The sequence below is a fragment of the Pezoporus flaviventris genome, unplaced genomic scaffold (assembly GCF_033815535.1).
Source record: "Pezoporus flaviventris isolate CSIRO_AGI_PZ_B2104156 unplaced genomic scaffold, CSIRO_AGI_Pfla_v1 ptg000045l, whole genome shotgun sequence".
NCBI classification, from domain to species: domain Eukaryota; kingdom Metazoa; phylum Chordata; class Aves; order Psittaciformes; family Psittacidae; genus Pezoporus; species Pezoporus flaviventris.
This window is the reverse complement of record NW_026892593.1, coordinates 3237241-3249979: the sequence shown is the minus strand read 5'-3', so window position 1 is coordinate 3249979 and position 12739 is coordinate 3237241. Positions and strand designations below refer to the sequence as shown.

The 12739-nt window shown below is 40.6% G+C and overlaps 1 protein-coding gene across 3 annotated transcripts in view; it reads left to right on the top strand.

The window, feature by feature from the left end:
• Positions 1-12292, top strand: part of FAM107B (family with sequence similarity 107 member B) — a 59424-nt gene extending 47132 nt beyond the window's left edge. For all 3 annotated transcript variants that reach the window (XM_061467274.1, XM_061467275.1, XM_061467277.1), the window contains exons 2-4: positions 5199-5382; positions 9668-9821; positions 11703-12292. In XM_061467274.1, the coding sequence (XP_061323258.1) occupies positions 5255-5382; positions 9668-9821; positions 11703-11819 (399 nt within the window). In that variant the 5' untranslated portion in view covers positions 5199-5254 and the 3' untranslated portion in view covers positions 11820-12292. The remainder of the gene's footprint in view (positions 1-5198; positions 5383-9667; positions 9822-11702) is intronic.
• Positions 12293-12739: the final 447 nt, after the last annotated feature.

Below are 12739 nucleotides of genomic sequence, written 5' to 3'. Positions count from 1 at the left end.
CTCCACAGGCAGTCTGGATGGGTTTTGCCATGATTCAAAGCCTGTCATCCCTTTCAGCCACAAAAGGCTGTGTGAGTAAGAGCCAGACTCCTTGAACATTGCTTGAGCATCTTGGCTGGGAAAACTATTTTGTATTCAGTTTTCAGGAACTTTCACTTTGAATTAAAGGTGAGATGTCGGAAGTTATTAATGATATCTATAATCAAGGATTAATCAAGTAAATCTCTCTAGTCAAGAGTCTCTTGCTGCACTGAGAGCATATGGATAGAAATGATAGCAGTGGTGAGCTTTCATGTGCAAACAGTGGGAAGATGGTGCCTGGAAGCACACTCTGCATTGAAGTGGCTCTTTCCTTTCCACCCGTGCTGATGTGAGGTGGTTCTGGTTGTGTAACTTCTGAGCAGAGACAAACTGAAGAGTTTTTATTCCAATACCTCTTGAAATGAGAAGGGGGAGAGTAAAGCCGTATTTTTTCTCAAGTAATGCCTTTGGGTTACTTGTAACACACCACAAGTGTATGCAGTAGTTTAAAGAGCTAAAAATGTAAGTCTTAAAAACCAGTGTTTGATGCTTCGCAGCACAGCTCAGAACAGATGTTGAAGCATTTGTGAGAGTAAAATCTTCAGGAGTTGTTCAGTATTTGAGCTAATGCTTCTGTGCAAAGTATCAGTTCAAGAATTTATTAGGGCAAAAAGGAAATTAATTTGGCCTTAATGTAACTTCTGGGTCCTGGACTAGGCTATTATTTTGCTGTTCATTGGTATTTTTAGGCATTTATTTATGTGCCTTTTAAGGGACCTCAACTCTACCTCTGCTTTCACAGCTGGAAAGAATTGTGGGAATCATGTGAATGGTGAAAATGCCATATATATGTATAATAATCTAAATATATGGTGTCCCATAGGAATTTTTATATTCAGATTCCATATGCAGAAGGTGATTTCTGGTATGAAGAGTACCAGAGAGAAAATAAGTGCAATTCCCTGCATGTCATATGAACACGAGGGGATTTTTGGCATGAACTTCCCTTTCTTGTGGAAGCCATGGAGCCCTGTTGTAGCAAAAGCTCTGGCAGCTGCTAAATCCTTAACCTGGTGTTGTTAAGATCTACTTTAGATCTGTTAAAAACACTTGTGGCTGGTTGTAGCTCTCTTTGTACAAGTTTCCAGCGTTATTACCATTGAGGGACTTTGGCTGAAAAAAACATCTATAAATAGACTATAAATGAATAAAGCTGTAAGCAAACGTGGCTGTTGGACACATTCCCCCACATGTAACCTGTGCTTCTGGCACACTGCAGTTCAGTTGTGTCTATTCTATATGATCAGCTTGCAGGATCTCTTCATTCTTCCTGAATTTACCTACACTCCAAGAAAAATAAATGGGAGAATTGCAAGCATTGGTGTTGGATCTCCAAGACTTGAGGTACCAGTATGGTACTTCTTGATTGCTCTAAGAGCATCTTTGTATCTGAAAGCATTAAACTAGGAGGATACTTGAAGTTATTTTTATATATAGATCATTTTCTTTGTCTAACGGGGTAGTGAAATTGCTTTTCAGTGCTGTTTGAGGAATTAAAACGCCTCATACATGCAGGACCCGCAATTTATTGTTTCTTGATGGAAAACCATGTATCCATAAGAAGTGACAAAGTATGTGAGAGCTACTTGGGCAGGACAAGATAGGGTAGAGAAATGCTTTTGTGCTGCTTGTGCAGCAGCAGCTAATTCAGGAAATGTACTGGGGAAACACCTGCCAGATTAGTGGGTGTATTAAACTTGAGCCAAGCTGATCTCAAACATCCCTGAATCCAAATCTCTTTGTTTTAAAGCAAGGTAATGGGGAAACACAGAGCTGGATTGTGCATTCTCAGTTGATCATATACCAGCAGATGGTTAAAAGGAGCCTCTCAAATGCTTTTAAGGCAGCATATTCCTGCTAAGTGATTATTTGGATCATTCATGTCCCGCTATTGCACTTTCTGATGATGTGAAAGCAGCTCTATGGGTTGTGACTCTGTGATGATGAGCACTAGGGACTACTGGAATATGTATTTCTTTAATTGTTATCGCTTGAATGTTGATTAAACTTCATTTAAGGACTTTTACAGGGTTCTGTCATCAGGCTTGTCTGGTTTATAGGTGTGAGCCTGACTCTCACAATGAAACTGATGCTTTTCTGACAGCTCCATTCCTGTCTACTGCTGGCTTGGTGCATCCTATGTGCCTCAGTTTCCTTCTTATGTGAAACACACCTGTGCTTCTGTAAACATTTGCTTTGAAAAGGTGTGGGTAGAACTCACACCGTTTAATCGTGTTGTTTGCTCATAACCTTACACAGTGACTCTGCAGGACTGGGTCTGTGGCCTCCAGCCAGGCTGAGGTTTGCAAAGGGTGTGAGAGGAGTGAGTGAGTGGGAACTAAGTGCCCTGTTTGGCTGGCTCTGTTTGGAAATCCTAGCTGCAATCATCTGCAGCTTAATCACACATGGAAGGCATTGTGAGTTCCCAAGGGAGTTTTATTCATTCAAGTTTGCTGCTAGTAGAGTTCATGTTACATGAGGAAACCATTCCTGACCTCTGTGTTGAATACAAGTTTTTAAAAGCGGAGATGGGGGCAGAAGAAAGCAGAATAAATAGACTTCTTTTTCAGGGCTTGCCAAAAGGGAATCTACAGGCTTCAAAATCTTACATCAAACTTTCTGAGAAGTGATTGAATCAAATCATTTTTCAAGGGCTTGTGTTAAAAGCACCCTACATTGTTTCTGACAGTGGTAGGGTAATTCTGCAGCTTTCAGCTCTGCCTAGAGCAAACAAGACTCATCTTGAAGCAGCAGCAGGTTATTTTCAGATTTACTTTAATGGAGAGCTGTCTGGTAAATGCCTTTTAAAAGACTCACAGCCCCATCAATGCAACAGAACTCAGAGAGTACAGAAAACCAAATATTTACAGAGCAGGTTTATTTTGGGTGGAGGCTGGATATGTAACATTGGAGTTGGTTTAGCTGTGATAAGCCTGATGTGAACGCTGAGGAAGTATGAATTGTGGCCTTATTCAAAGGAGAAAAGAACTGTAGCATATTCATTGTCTGTGGGAAAGAGAATAGACTTCCACATGCTTTTTATTAATGACATTGTGCTATGTGGTGTATGCTGTGGGTTGGGGTTTTGTTTTTAGCTTCTTACCAAGAAGACAGAGCCAGACTCTTCACTGTGCTTTGCGGCAGGAAGGTAAAAGGCAATGTACCTATGTTAAAACAAGGGCTTCATATAGGTATAAAGGTCAACTTCACCATGAAGACAGTGAAAAAGGGCTGCCCACAGAGTCTGTGCAGCCTTGAAAGGCTTCAGCAACTTCTTCTGACGTCAGTTTTTCGATGATCCTTTGTATTTGGTACATGTGGTGGTAGCTGGTTGTTTGACTGAATCAAGAAGGACTCTGAAGGGGTGATGGGAGAAGTATTTTTATGGCATGAGCCATGTCAGTAAGAGGTTTATGCCATGTACAGCAATATGCTTACATAGTTTTAAACTGTGGGCAATTCTTATATTAGTTTGAGAGGTCTCTGGGAGAACTGGCATCCCCACAGAGTGCAAAAACGCTACAGCAAAACTTGCCTTGAAAACCTAATGCAGAGCCCACCCTGCAAGCAGCTCACATGGGTGTAAGCTGTTTCTCATCACATTTGCTCCATAGAATCCTGGTGTGGGAGATGTAGCTGCAGCAAAACACAGTTCACATTATCCATTCAAACAAGGAAGCTGAAAGGGCTATGTCAGGTCCATGAGACACATTTAAATTGAGTGGCTTCCCTGCATCCACTGAAAACTTGGTCTTGTAGTTTTGCTGCTTCATCTGTAAGTGCACACACAGCCCAAGCAGGGTGATAGTGGTTCAGTATTCATGTACTGAAGTGTTAGTGGAAATCTTTCCACTCTACCGAGTGGATTTTAAATCAGACCTGAGCAACAGCATGAGATTCCTCATGAAAAAAACAATAGGTCAGGGATTAAACTGAGACTGAATATAGGGTTCACAGCCCATGAAGTGAGAGAGGGAGGGAAAGGCTCAAACAGCAGAGTATAAATTAAAGCACATACTCAGCTTTTACTGGAAAATACATGGCAAATTCCAATGATTCTCTGTACCATATAGTGTGCAGCATTCAGCTGTTCTGCCAGTCAGGCTAATGGAGGTCTCTTGTCTTTTCTTTCATGTCCCATTGATTCATCTCATGGGATGAATCACATGCTGTGAGATTGGGTTTTTTGGGGTCTGTTTGAGGGGCCAGTGTTTCATTGAACTGATAATTGCAGATTTCGGCAGTTGTGCAGGTTTTCACAACAGCAAACAGAGGCAGAATTGCTCTGAATGTCTTTGTTTTGGATGCTGAGCTTTTTGTAACTGAGCCTTTGTCCTGGAAGGGAGTATGAATAGTCATATGGAAAGTATTTGACAACTATACTTGTCAGCTGTTGATTAAAAGTGTTGTGATTTGGTATATAGATACTTTTGCTATAACAGGTTAGGAAAATGCCACATTTCCAGTTGGTATAAATCATCAAGACTTCACTGCCTTCAGATCAATGGGTTTTCAGTGAAATTTGGCCTTTGAAACAACCTCACCCAACTTTTTCTCCTCTATCTTTCCACTCCAAACTCTGTCCCCTATCCCAGCAATTGTAGATGTGGTAATTTTCACATGGAAGCTTTTGCTCAGCACACTACAGTTGAAGACTTATCCACAGGTGTTTACCCCCTAGCTGACATGGGACTGGTGGCAGAAAATGAGACTTTGTATGGTTTCAGTACATACTCATAGTATTTGATACAGTCAGTATTTAAAATGCCTTTAGGGTCTCAGTATTACTGATGTAAAAAATCCTTCATCTGAGTAAGCCTATTAAAATCAATAGGGTTTCTCACACACTTAACCTGAACTATTTGTCTGGTCCTTCATAAACCAGAGGGAATCTGCATCTGCAAGTCAAGGGATGGAGGCTGTTGGAGATGATATTGGTGTGAAATTGCTGTCTATATGCTGTGGATGTTTGCTCTGAGAGCCTTTACTTACTACAGACAAAATTAATCTAGGGAAAGCATAACTGTTACCAGTGTAATATGCTGCTTTTATGTTTTAATATATTATTAAAAGGCCATTTAGTGTAGATTTACTGGAGCTTTGCCCCTGTTTTACAGATACTGTGAACAAGGACACTGAACCCAAAGATCCATATCCCATTCCAAGAAAGATTATGGCTGAACCAGACTACATAGATGATGACAATCCTGAATTAATTAGACCTCAGAAATTAATTAATCCTGTGAAGTCATCTCGGAATCATCAGGATCTCCATAGAGAGCTGCTTATGAATCAGAAAAGGTAAGAATCTAAAAACCTTTTGTGCTACCCTCCCACCCCAAACACATAGCTTGAGGTTTAGTTTCATCAAAATGACATTCTACCCAAAACCCAGCAGTTCTTATTGATTTGGATCTTGTAGATGAAAAGAGTGTGGTTCTTAACCATGGCATTTATTTCTGCTTCAATCTCAGTTGCTCTGCAAAAGCTTGTACAAGACCTCTCATTCTGGTTTTGTGAATACTCGCAAGGGGTCAGTTTCAAGGGGAAGCAGTTCAGTTCTCCCCTATCTCATTTCATATTGGCTACCTGGGCACTGTAATTTGTCTTGAATTTTAACTTTGACAAAGTATTTGACAGCGTTTTGCCATTACCAGCAGGATGATCAAATCTGTGGGTTTCACCATTCCCAGCACAATGAGTTCATGGGGCCATTTTTAAATCAAAGAAATCCAATATTTTGTTTCACATGAAACTATTCTCTCCTACTTGATCTTTCTTACAGTGCAGTATGACAATCTGGTGCCTGCTCCAGTGCTACACAAGTGTTTCTTTGTATGATATGCAAATGCTGCTGCTTCCATTCTGGGATGGGATGCACAGCTGTTGCTATAGATATTGCTTTTAAAGATGCAAATAACTGGAACTTGATTTCATCAACTTCAGAGACACAAGCACTTGTCCCAGAGATAGCTGAAGTTCTGTTATTAAATCTCTTCAACAATGCGTGACTCATTTAGAAAACATAATAAGAAAACAGCCACCAGACCACACAGTGGAGGAAAAGCCACCAAGCTTGTTGCTGCTCCTCCATTTAAACAGAAACTCACTATGATATAAACCAGAGATTTGGTGTGTAGAAGCCACCCAAAATGGGCTTTCCAAAGACAAGGGTGTGGGGATCCACAAAACAGAAGGGGAGAACAGTATTTCAGAGTGCATTTGCTAATCAAGTTGCTGGTGGCAGGCATTCAGGCTTTTTGAGACCCAGGACCTTGAGAAGGGAGAGGAGGAAGCTATTACTATTTCTTTGGCTATGCCAGCGCAACTGGATTTGTCTGTTTGGCAGGAAGAGGCACATTACAAAACTCCTTTCTGGCAGGGGAGGATTTTGAGGGGAGAAATAGGTCTTTTTACTCGTAATAGCAAAATCCTCACAAAAAGTAAGCTTAGATACTTAACTCTAAAAGGATTGCGTACACAATACAGCATTTCTTTAGTGATGAAGTAGAAAAGTTCTGCAGAATACCAACTGAATTGGAAGAAACTGGCCTAAATAGGTGTTTGTCCTATTTTTCATTAATGAGATTAAACATCAAAGTCAGTTCCTAGCACCAAGAAGTTTATAGTCATAGAAAAAAAAGATAATCGAAGTTTCCCAACTTATGATCTATTTCTAAAGGATGTGGAGGCTGCAACAAATTAAGGCTATTTTTTTTTCCTTCTAAGTTTATGAAAGCATGAAGCACTTTTGAATAGTTATGGAGTTCTTTTCTTGTGGGAGAGTATCCTATTACACAGTGGAGTTGTGCAGCTCTCAATACCCATCTTCTTTTATTGTGAGATTTTGATTAGCTGCAGCTGTTAATTTTAGATTCTTAATTACTGGTGCAGAAATGATATATATTGAGGGTTTCCACCAGCAGAAAAACTGGTGGTTTTGAGAAGAGGGGGTTAGTCTTTGTGCTTCATGCCACTGTACTAACTCTGATATGAGGCTTTCTAGTAATGTAGGCCTTAAGCTTATGGTCTGCTTTGTTACTGCAAACTGTCATGTTTATGGAGGATTTCGTGCTTTTATAGAAGTCTGCTTAACAAGCACCTTATTTTATTGTGAAGACTCTGTAGGCACCAGCAGCTTCACTTTTTGACCAATCTGCTCTAAACAGCCATTTCTGGATCTTAGAAACATAGAATCAATCAGGTTGGAAAAGGCCTTTAAGATCACCAAGTCCAACCTTTACCCCAGCACTGCCAAGGCCACCGCTAACCCATGGCACTGAGGGCCTCATCTGCATGGTTTGTGAACACTTTCAGGGAAGCTGACTCCAAGGCTGCCCTGGGCAGCCTGTCCTAATGCCTGACTGCCCTTGCAGTCAAGACATTTTTCCTCATATCCAGTCTAAACCTCCCCTGGCAGCTCGAGGCCACTTCCTCTTGTCCTGTCACTTGTTACCTAGAAGAGACCGGCCACCTCCTCACTCCATCCTCCTTTCAGGTAGTTGTAGAGAGATATCTCAGAAGATATTAGCCAGTGCTGGTCTGATCATTCTCCCTGCCTGCTGCTGTAGTTATTTACTTGCACAAATGGTAGTTTTTTGGGGCAAAGATCCAGGCAATGGTGCCTCAAGGCACTAGTCACTTAGCTTAAGCTGGTTTTACTTAGTAGGAGTCAGCCTCTGCTCTGAAGAATATTGGCCCTGTCCCTTCCAGGGTTTTAACCCTGTCAGCTCTAACTTGTGGTCTAGCACATTTTGTTTACTGTATAGCAAAGCTTTAGGACTACTTATTTAACCAGAGCAATAACTAGGTGGTATTGCAAGACTCCCAGTTAATCCAGTGGCCACCTATTTCTTGTGTTTCCTTTTTACATATGGTTGACATTACAGATCTGACTACCAACCCCACTTGATTAGACTGAGAGGTTGTATTTACTTCTGTGGGTCTCCTTTATTATAGCTACAACACATCTAAATCAGCCTTGTGCCTCTGGTTTCTTATGCTGCAACCTTACTGAATAAAAGCAGGAACAAGTAATGTTACTTAGCAGCTTGCCTCTGGTTTGTGGCTGCCTTGAATTGCTAATTGCCAACATGGGAGCTTCCGCTGACTCAGCTCTCAATGATCCAGTAGTAGTAGTAGTAGTAGTAATATATAAATCACTCCAGCTTTTCTCTGCCTAAGTTTTATGTGTTAAAATGTAATTAAAATAGCATGAAACATTAAATGTGAACGCGATCTCGGAGCTTCTGTTGTTTTCAGGCCACAAGATCTATTATGAGAAAAAGGGAACAGCATTTGGTGTTGCTAAATATTTGATTTTGCTGTCAGGGTATGCACAGGGCTACATGTGTTGAATAATATATGGAGTCATTCATAGATGTCACTGTAAAATAGCATTTTTATGTATTATTGGACGTGCTGTCAAATATTCATATTATGGAAGAATCAGGCAACCACAGATACACAGCACATAGGGAAGGGTAAAAGTAGCTTTCTGAAAGCTTATTGAGAATCTCTTAAAGTTGAAATAAGAAATGGTTGACGTTAAACTTAAAAAAACGGATGTTTTTCTGTAATAGTCTTCACAGGAAAGACAACAATAAGGAAGGCACATTTGGGATCTTTCTGCTCTAAGTGACACTGATACTTGAATAACAGGGAGAGCTTTGAATCTTCTCATAACAAATTTTGAAGACATGATAGCATAACAGAGAGAAAAGAACTGGCTGAAGTCACAAAAATAAGTAGAAGTAGGAGTGAGTGTGTATCGTTGTGTGTACCTGAATAAGTAAAGTCATGCATCTTCCCAGAGAGTAAGCTTTCTCATTTTAGAGTAGTTGGCTCAGGAAGCAGTTTCTGCTGAGCGAACTTGAAACATTCACTTGATGTAGCACCTACAGTCTTGTAAGAGGGAGAATCCTCAGCCTTTGTCTGGTCTCCAAGGTGACTGCAACTTTTTTCTTCTGGATTTGTGTTGTCTTTAGCCTCTTTTGAGTGTAGCCTGGCAGCTCTCACTGGAAATGCCTTCGCAAACAGACATGGGTAAAGCTCTCACACTTTCAGGATTTCCAGGACAGTGAGACAAAATCCAGAGGGACACCACTTTTTTGTGCTGTCCATGCAAACTTCTCTGGGCATAATACCCTACATAGGACTGTAAACACAGTCTCTCCAAGTTATCAGCCAGCAGGAGAACTCTTTTTGTCCAAAATTGGTTTCTAGCTCTGCTGGTCTTGATTTGTGATGGGATTTTTAATAGTCTTCTAAAATTAAGGGAATAGAGGAAAGACTAAAGATGAAAGTCAAAATAGTGAATTATACAGGAGAAACACTAGCATGCATATTAAAGGGAAATACCCTCAGGAATAATATGGCTTAAATTCTAGTTTAAGGGGTTGTAGAAACCAGGCAAATGTCTGTGGTTTTTTCCTTTCAATTATTAATATTCCAGTATATCTAAATAGGCAACTACTGGACTTTATAAAACCTACCTATACAATCCTATGTGAATGTCTGCTAATTAAACTTGATCTCTTTCTCCCCTGTTTCCCTACCACCACCATTCCCCCCATTTAATTTGCAGGGGTCTTGCACCTCAAAACAAACCAGAGCTACAGAAGGTGATGGAGAAAAGGAAACGAGATCAAGTTATTAAACAACAAAAAGAAGAGGAAGCACAAAAGAAGAAATCAGACCTGGAAATAGAGCTACTGAAACGGCAGCAGAAACTGGAGCAGGTAAGATGGGCAGTAACACTACTTGTATTTGTCTACATCTGAGCTACTCACTTTGAGGCTTTCCTTTGTAGACAGGAAAGAAGCAGCAGCCAATTTTTGTAGCATTACCTCTGATCAGAATGTCTTATTGATAGATACCAATAGATATCAGATATCTTCTTAGGATGAGTCAAATCACACTCTGTGATTACCTGTTTGTTGTTACTTACTGTATAGGAACTGCATATGGTGTCTGATTAGGTCAAATGAATCCTGCAACAGGAATGTGTGTGGAGCACTGACCTTATTTGACCACTGAACTGTGATGAACTAGTCAACTTTCTTAGACTAACTATTAAGAGATGATCCACTAAGAATGGCTGTTAGACCATAGTGTATCAAAACTGGTGGATGCTTAAAGAGTTAAATCAATTGATTCTTTCTCCCGGGTTACATAAGAAACTAGATGACTTTCAAAGATCTTTTGTAGCCTTAAAATGTGTGAGCCCATTGCCCTTTTCAAATGAAGGGGAAGATACTCAGACCCTGGCTAAGGAGATGATGTGGAGTAGGAGTTCATTGTGGTGAAGCTTACTTCTAGACACCTGGGCAGGCAAGTGTGTCTGTGCCTCTTAAAGCACTTCCTGTACCTACAGGGAAATACCTCTACAGTAAAACAAGCACCTCATTAGAGAAGTCACTGTGCTGGTGCATTGTGTTTGGTTTTAAATAAATTAATGCTTTAAAACAGTTTCTTCTGTTCTTGTCAATGGAAATCAATTAATTGTTGTTTTTAAGTGTGCCATCCTGTCACTTTTCCTTTCTGCTCTTAAGGGCCCAGCTTCAAATCGTTCAGCTTGTAGGAAGATTTGATTTGAAACTGAACCATCCAAGAACATAGGTAGAGTAGAAAACTCTTCTAGAAGAGGAAAAGCCTGCCCATTGCAATCAGTGTTGTGACTCTTTAAACGAGATAGAAAGGGCATTAATTGACAACGCAGCTCATGGAGGAATGTTGTCATGATTTATTGCATCAAGGCATGCCCCTTCCCAGTGAGCCAGAGACAAAGGAAAGATTATTTAGGTGAGCTGTATGTGGTCCCCATTAATCAAGGAGACCTTGGTCTGTTAAAAAGGAAAAGCCTCTTTGAGGAGCTTTTGTTAGTTTTCTAAAGGGTTGTTTCTTCCTTTCTGCCAGCTTATCTGCCTTCACTGAGGATTGCTAAGCAATCTATGTTCTGTGTGATGTGTAAGCCCTGTTCTGTATGGGTACTGCACAGAATAGTACAGTAATATTGCCCCAAGAGTAATTACTCACATGGTAATTTTGAGTGTCTGCATAGAAGCTCCAGCTGGGTTAAAAATGTCAGTGAATGGGCTCTCAAAAATGAACAACTAAGGGCCAAGGAGGATTTTTGTGTTTTATTATTGCTTTGTGTGATAGACAAAACAGATACAGCAAAAGTTCGATACAGAAATCCATACCTACACACTCAGAAATAAATCCTGCAAGTGTGCTCAGTAGTAGCTGTTGGCATGTGTTCTCCAACAAGGCACATTAGTGCTTGTCCTGTTGTAAAAGCCAGAGATGGGAATTATTGTTGTTTCTTTAATGAAGATATCCAGGAATTTCTTCAAAAATGGTTCCTCTTGGTTTTGGACTCGGCTTGCAGAGTTTGTTGACATCTGGAATGAGCTAGAGCCAAGGATTTAAAAAATTCTATGGTTTATGAGAGCAGATACTCCTAAAGAAATGCAACTTTATCTTTTCCATGAGAGGAGGAAGGGAAGCAGTTTAAAGAGTTTTGCGTGGCCAGTTCTTGAAACCTTTAGATTTTTTGTCTTGTATTTCCATGATCTATTTTATATACTTTTGTTTTTCACATGTGCTTCTCTTTTAAGCTGGAACTGGAGCAACAGAAGATACAGGAAGAGCAGGAAAACGCACCTGAATTTGTCAAAGTCAAGGGCAACTTGAGGAGGACGGTCCAGGAAGCAACAGAAGCACCAGACTCCTAGAGCCGGCACCTGCTAAGACTTCCAGCTTTCCTGCAGAGAGAGGCTTTTGCAAGTTGTCTCAGCTTTGCCCCTCAAGAGGGAAAACAACAGCATCCAGCTGATACCTGAAGATGAGATATTTAATTCCTGGGACGTGTGGATTAAAAAGACAGCACTGTAAACAGATCGACTTGCCAAATGCAGTCCTGAGATCAATGGACAAGGAGCCTGTTTGTCAGTTCAAGTGTCATGGACCAGTCTGATGTGCTTACTCAGAGATTTCAACCAGGGATACTAGAGAAACTTCTTCAGTGTTGCACTGCTTTATCTTTTGTGATCCTAGTTTAGTGGAGATACACAGATTATATTTTGCTTTAAAGCAGAACAAAAATCCTCCTGTGATATCTTATGAAGCTTTGCTGTGCAGGTAGATATGCTCCATCTAGACCTACAGCCTGTGTATATCCTAGAAGAATATGCATTTAGTTGGAATTTCTATCAGATCTGGGGGATATGAGGTATGTTGATCGCTGCTGCCCATCCCCACTAGGACAGGCAGGTGTTGGGCAGGATAAGAATGCTTAAAATTCACCAGCAGTGAAAAGTTAAGCAGCCTTAAAGCCCATTTCTCCCTGTTCATCTTGTAGAATTTGGGCTATGAAAGAGCAGAAACCCTCTCACCAGGGAAAACCCAGAAGCTGATTTATCTGTCTCCAAGCTTACACTGCTGTGTACAGGCCTGTACAGTGCTACCTGTGGATTTACCTCTCAATGCAAAATAACCCGTCTTCTACTTTCTGTGTTTTGAAATGCTACCTACTTCGCTGTTGTGACCTTTCTCCTCCAGGGACATGCTGATCTGAGGACAGTGTTAACATGTTACTTGGTAGTGTTTAAACTCATTTGCTGGAACTGAAATCAGGACACTGATTTGCCATATA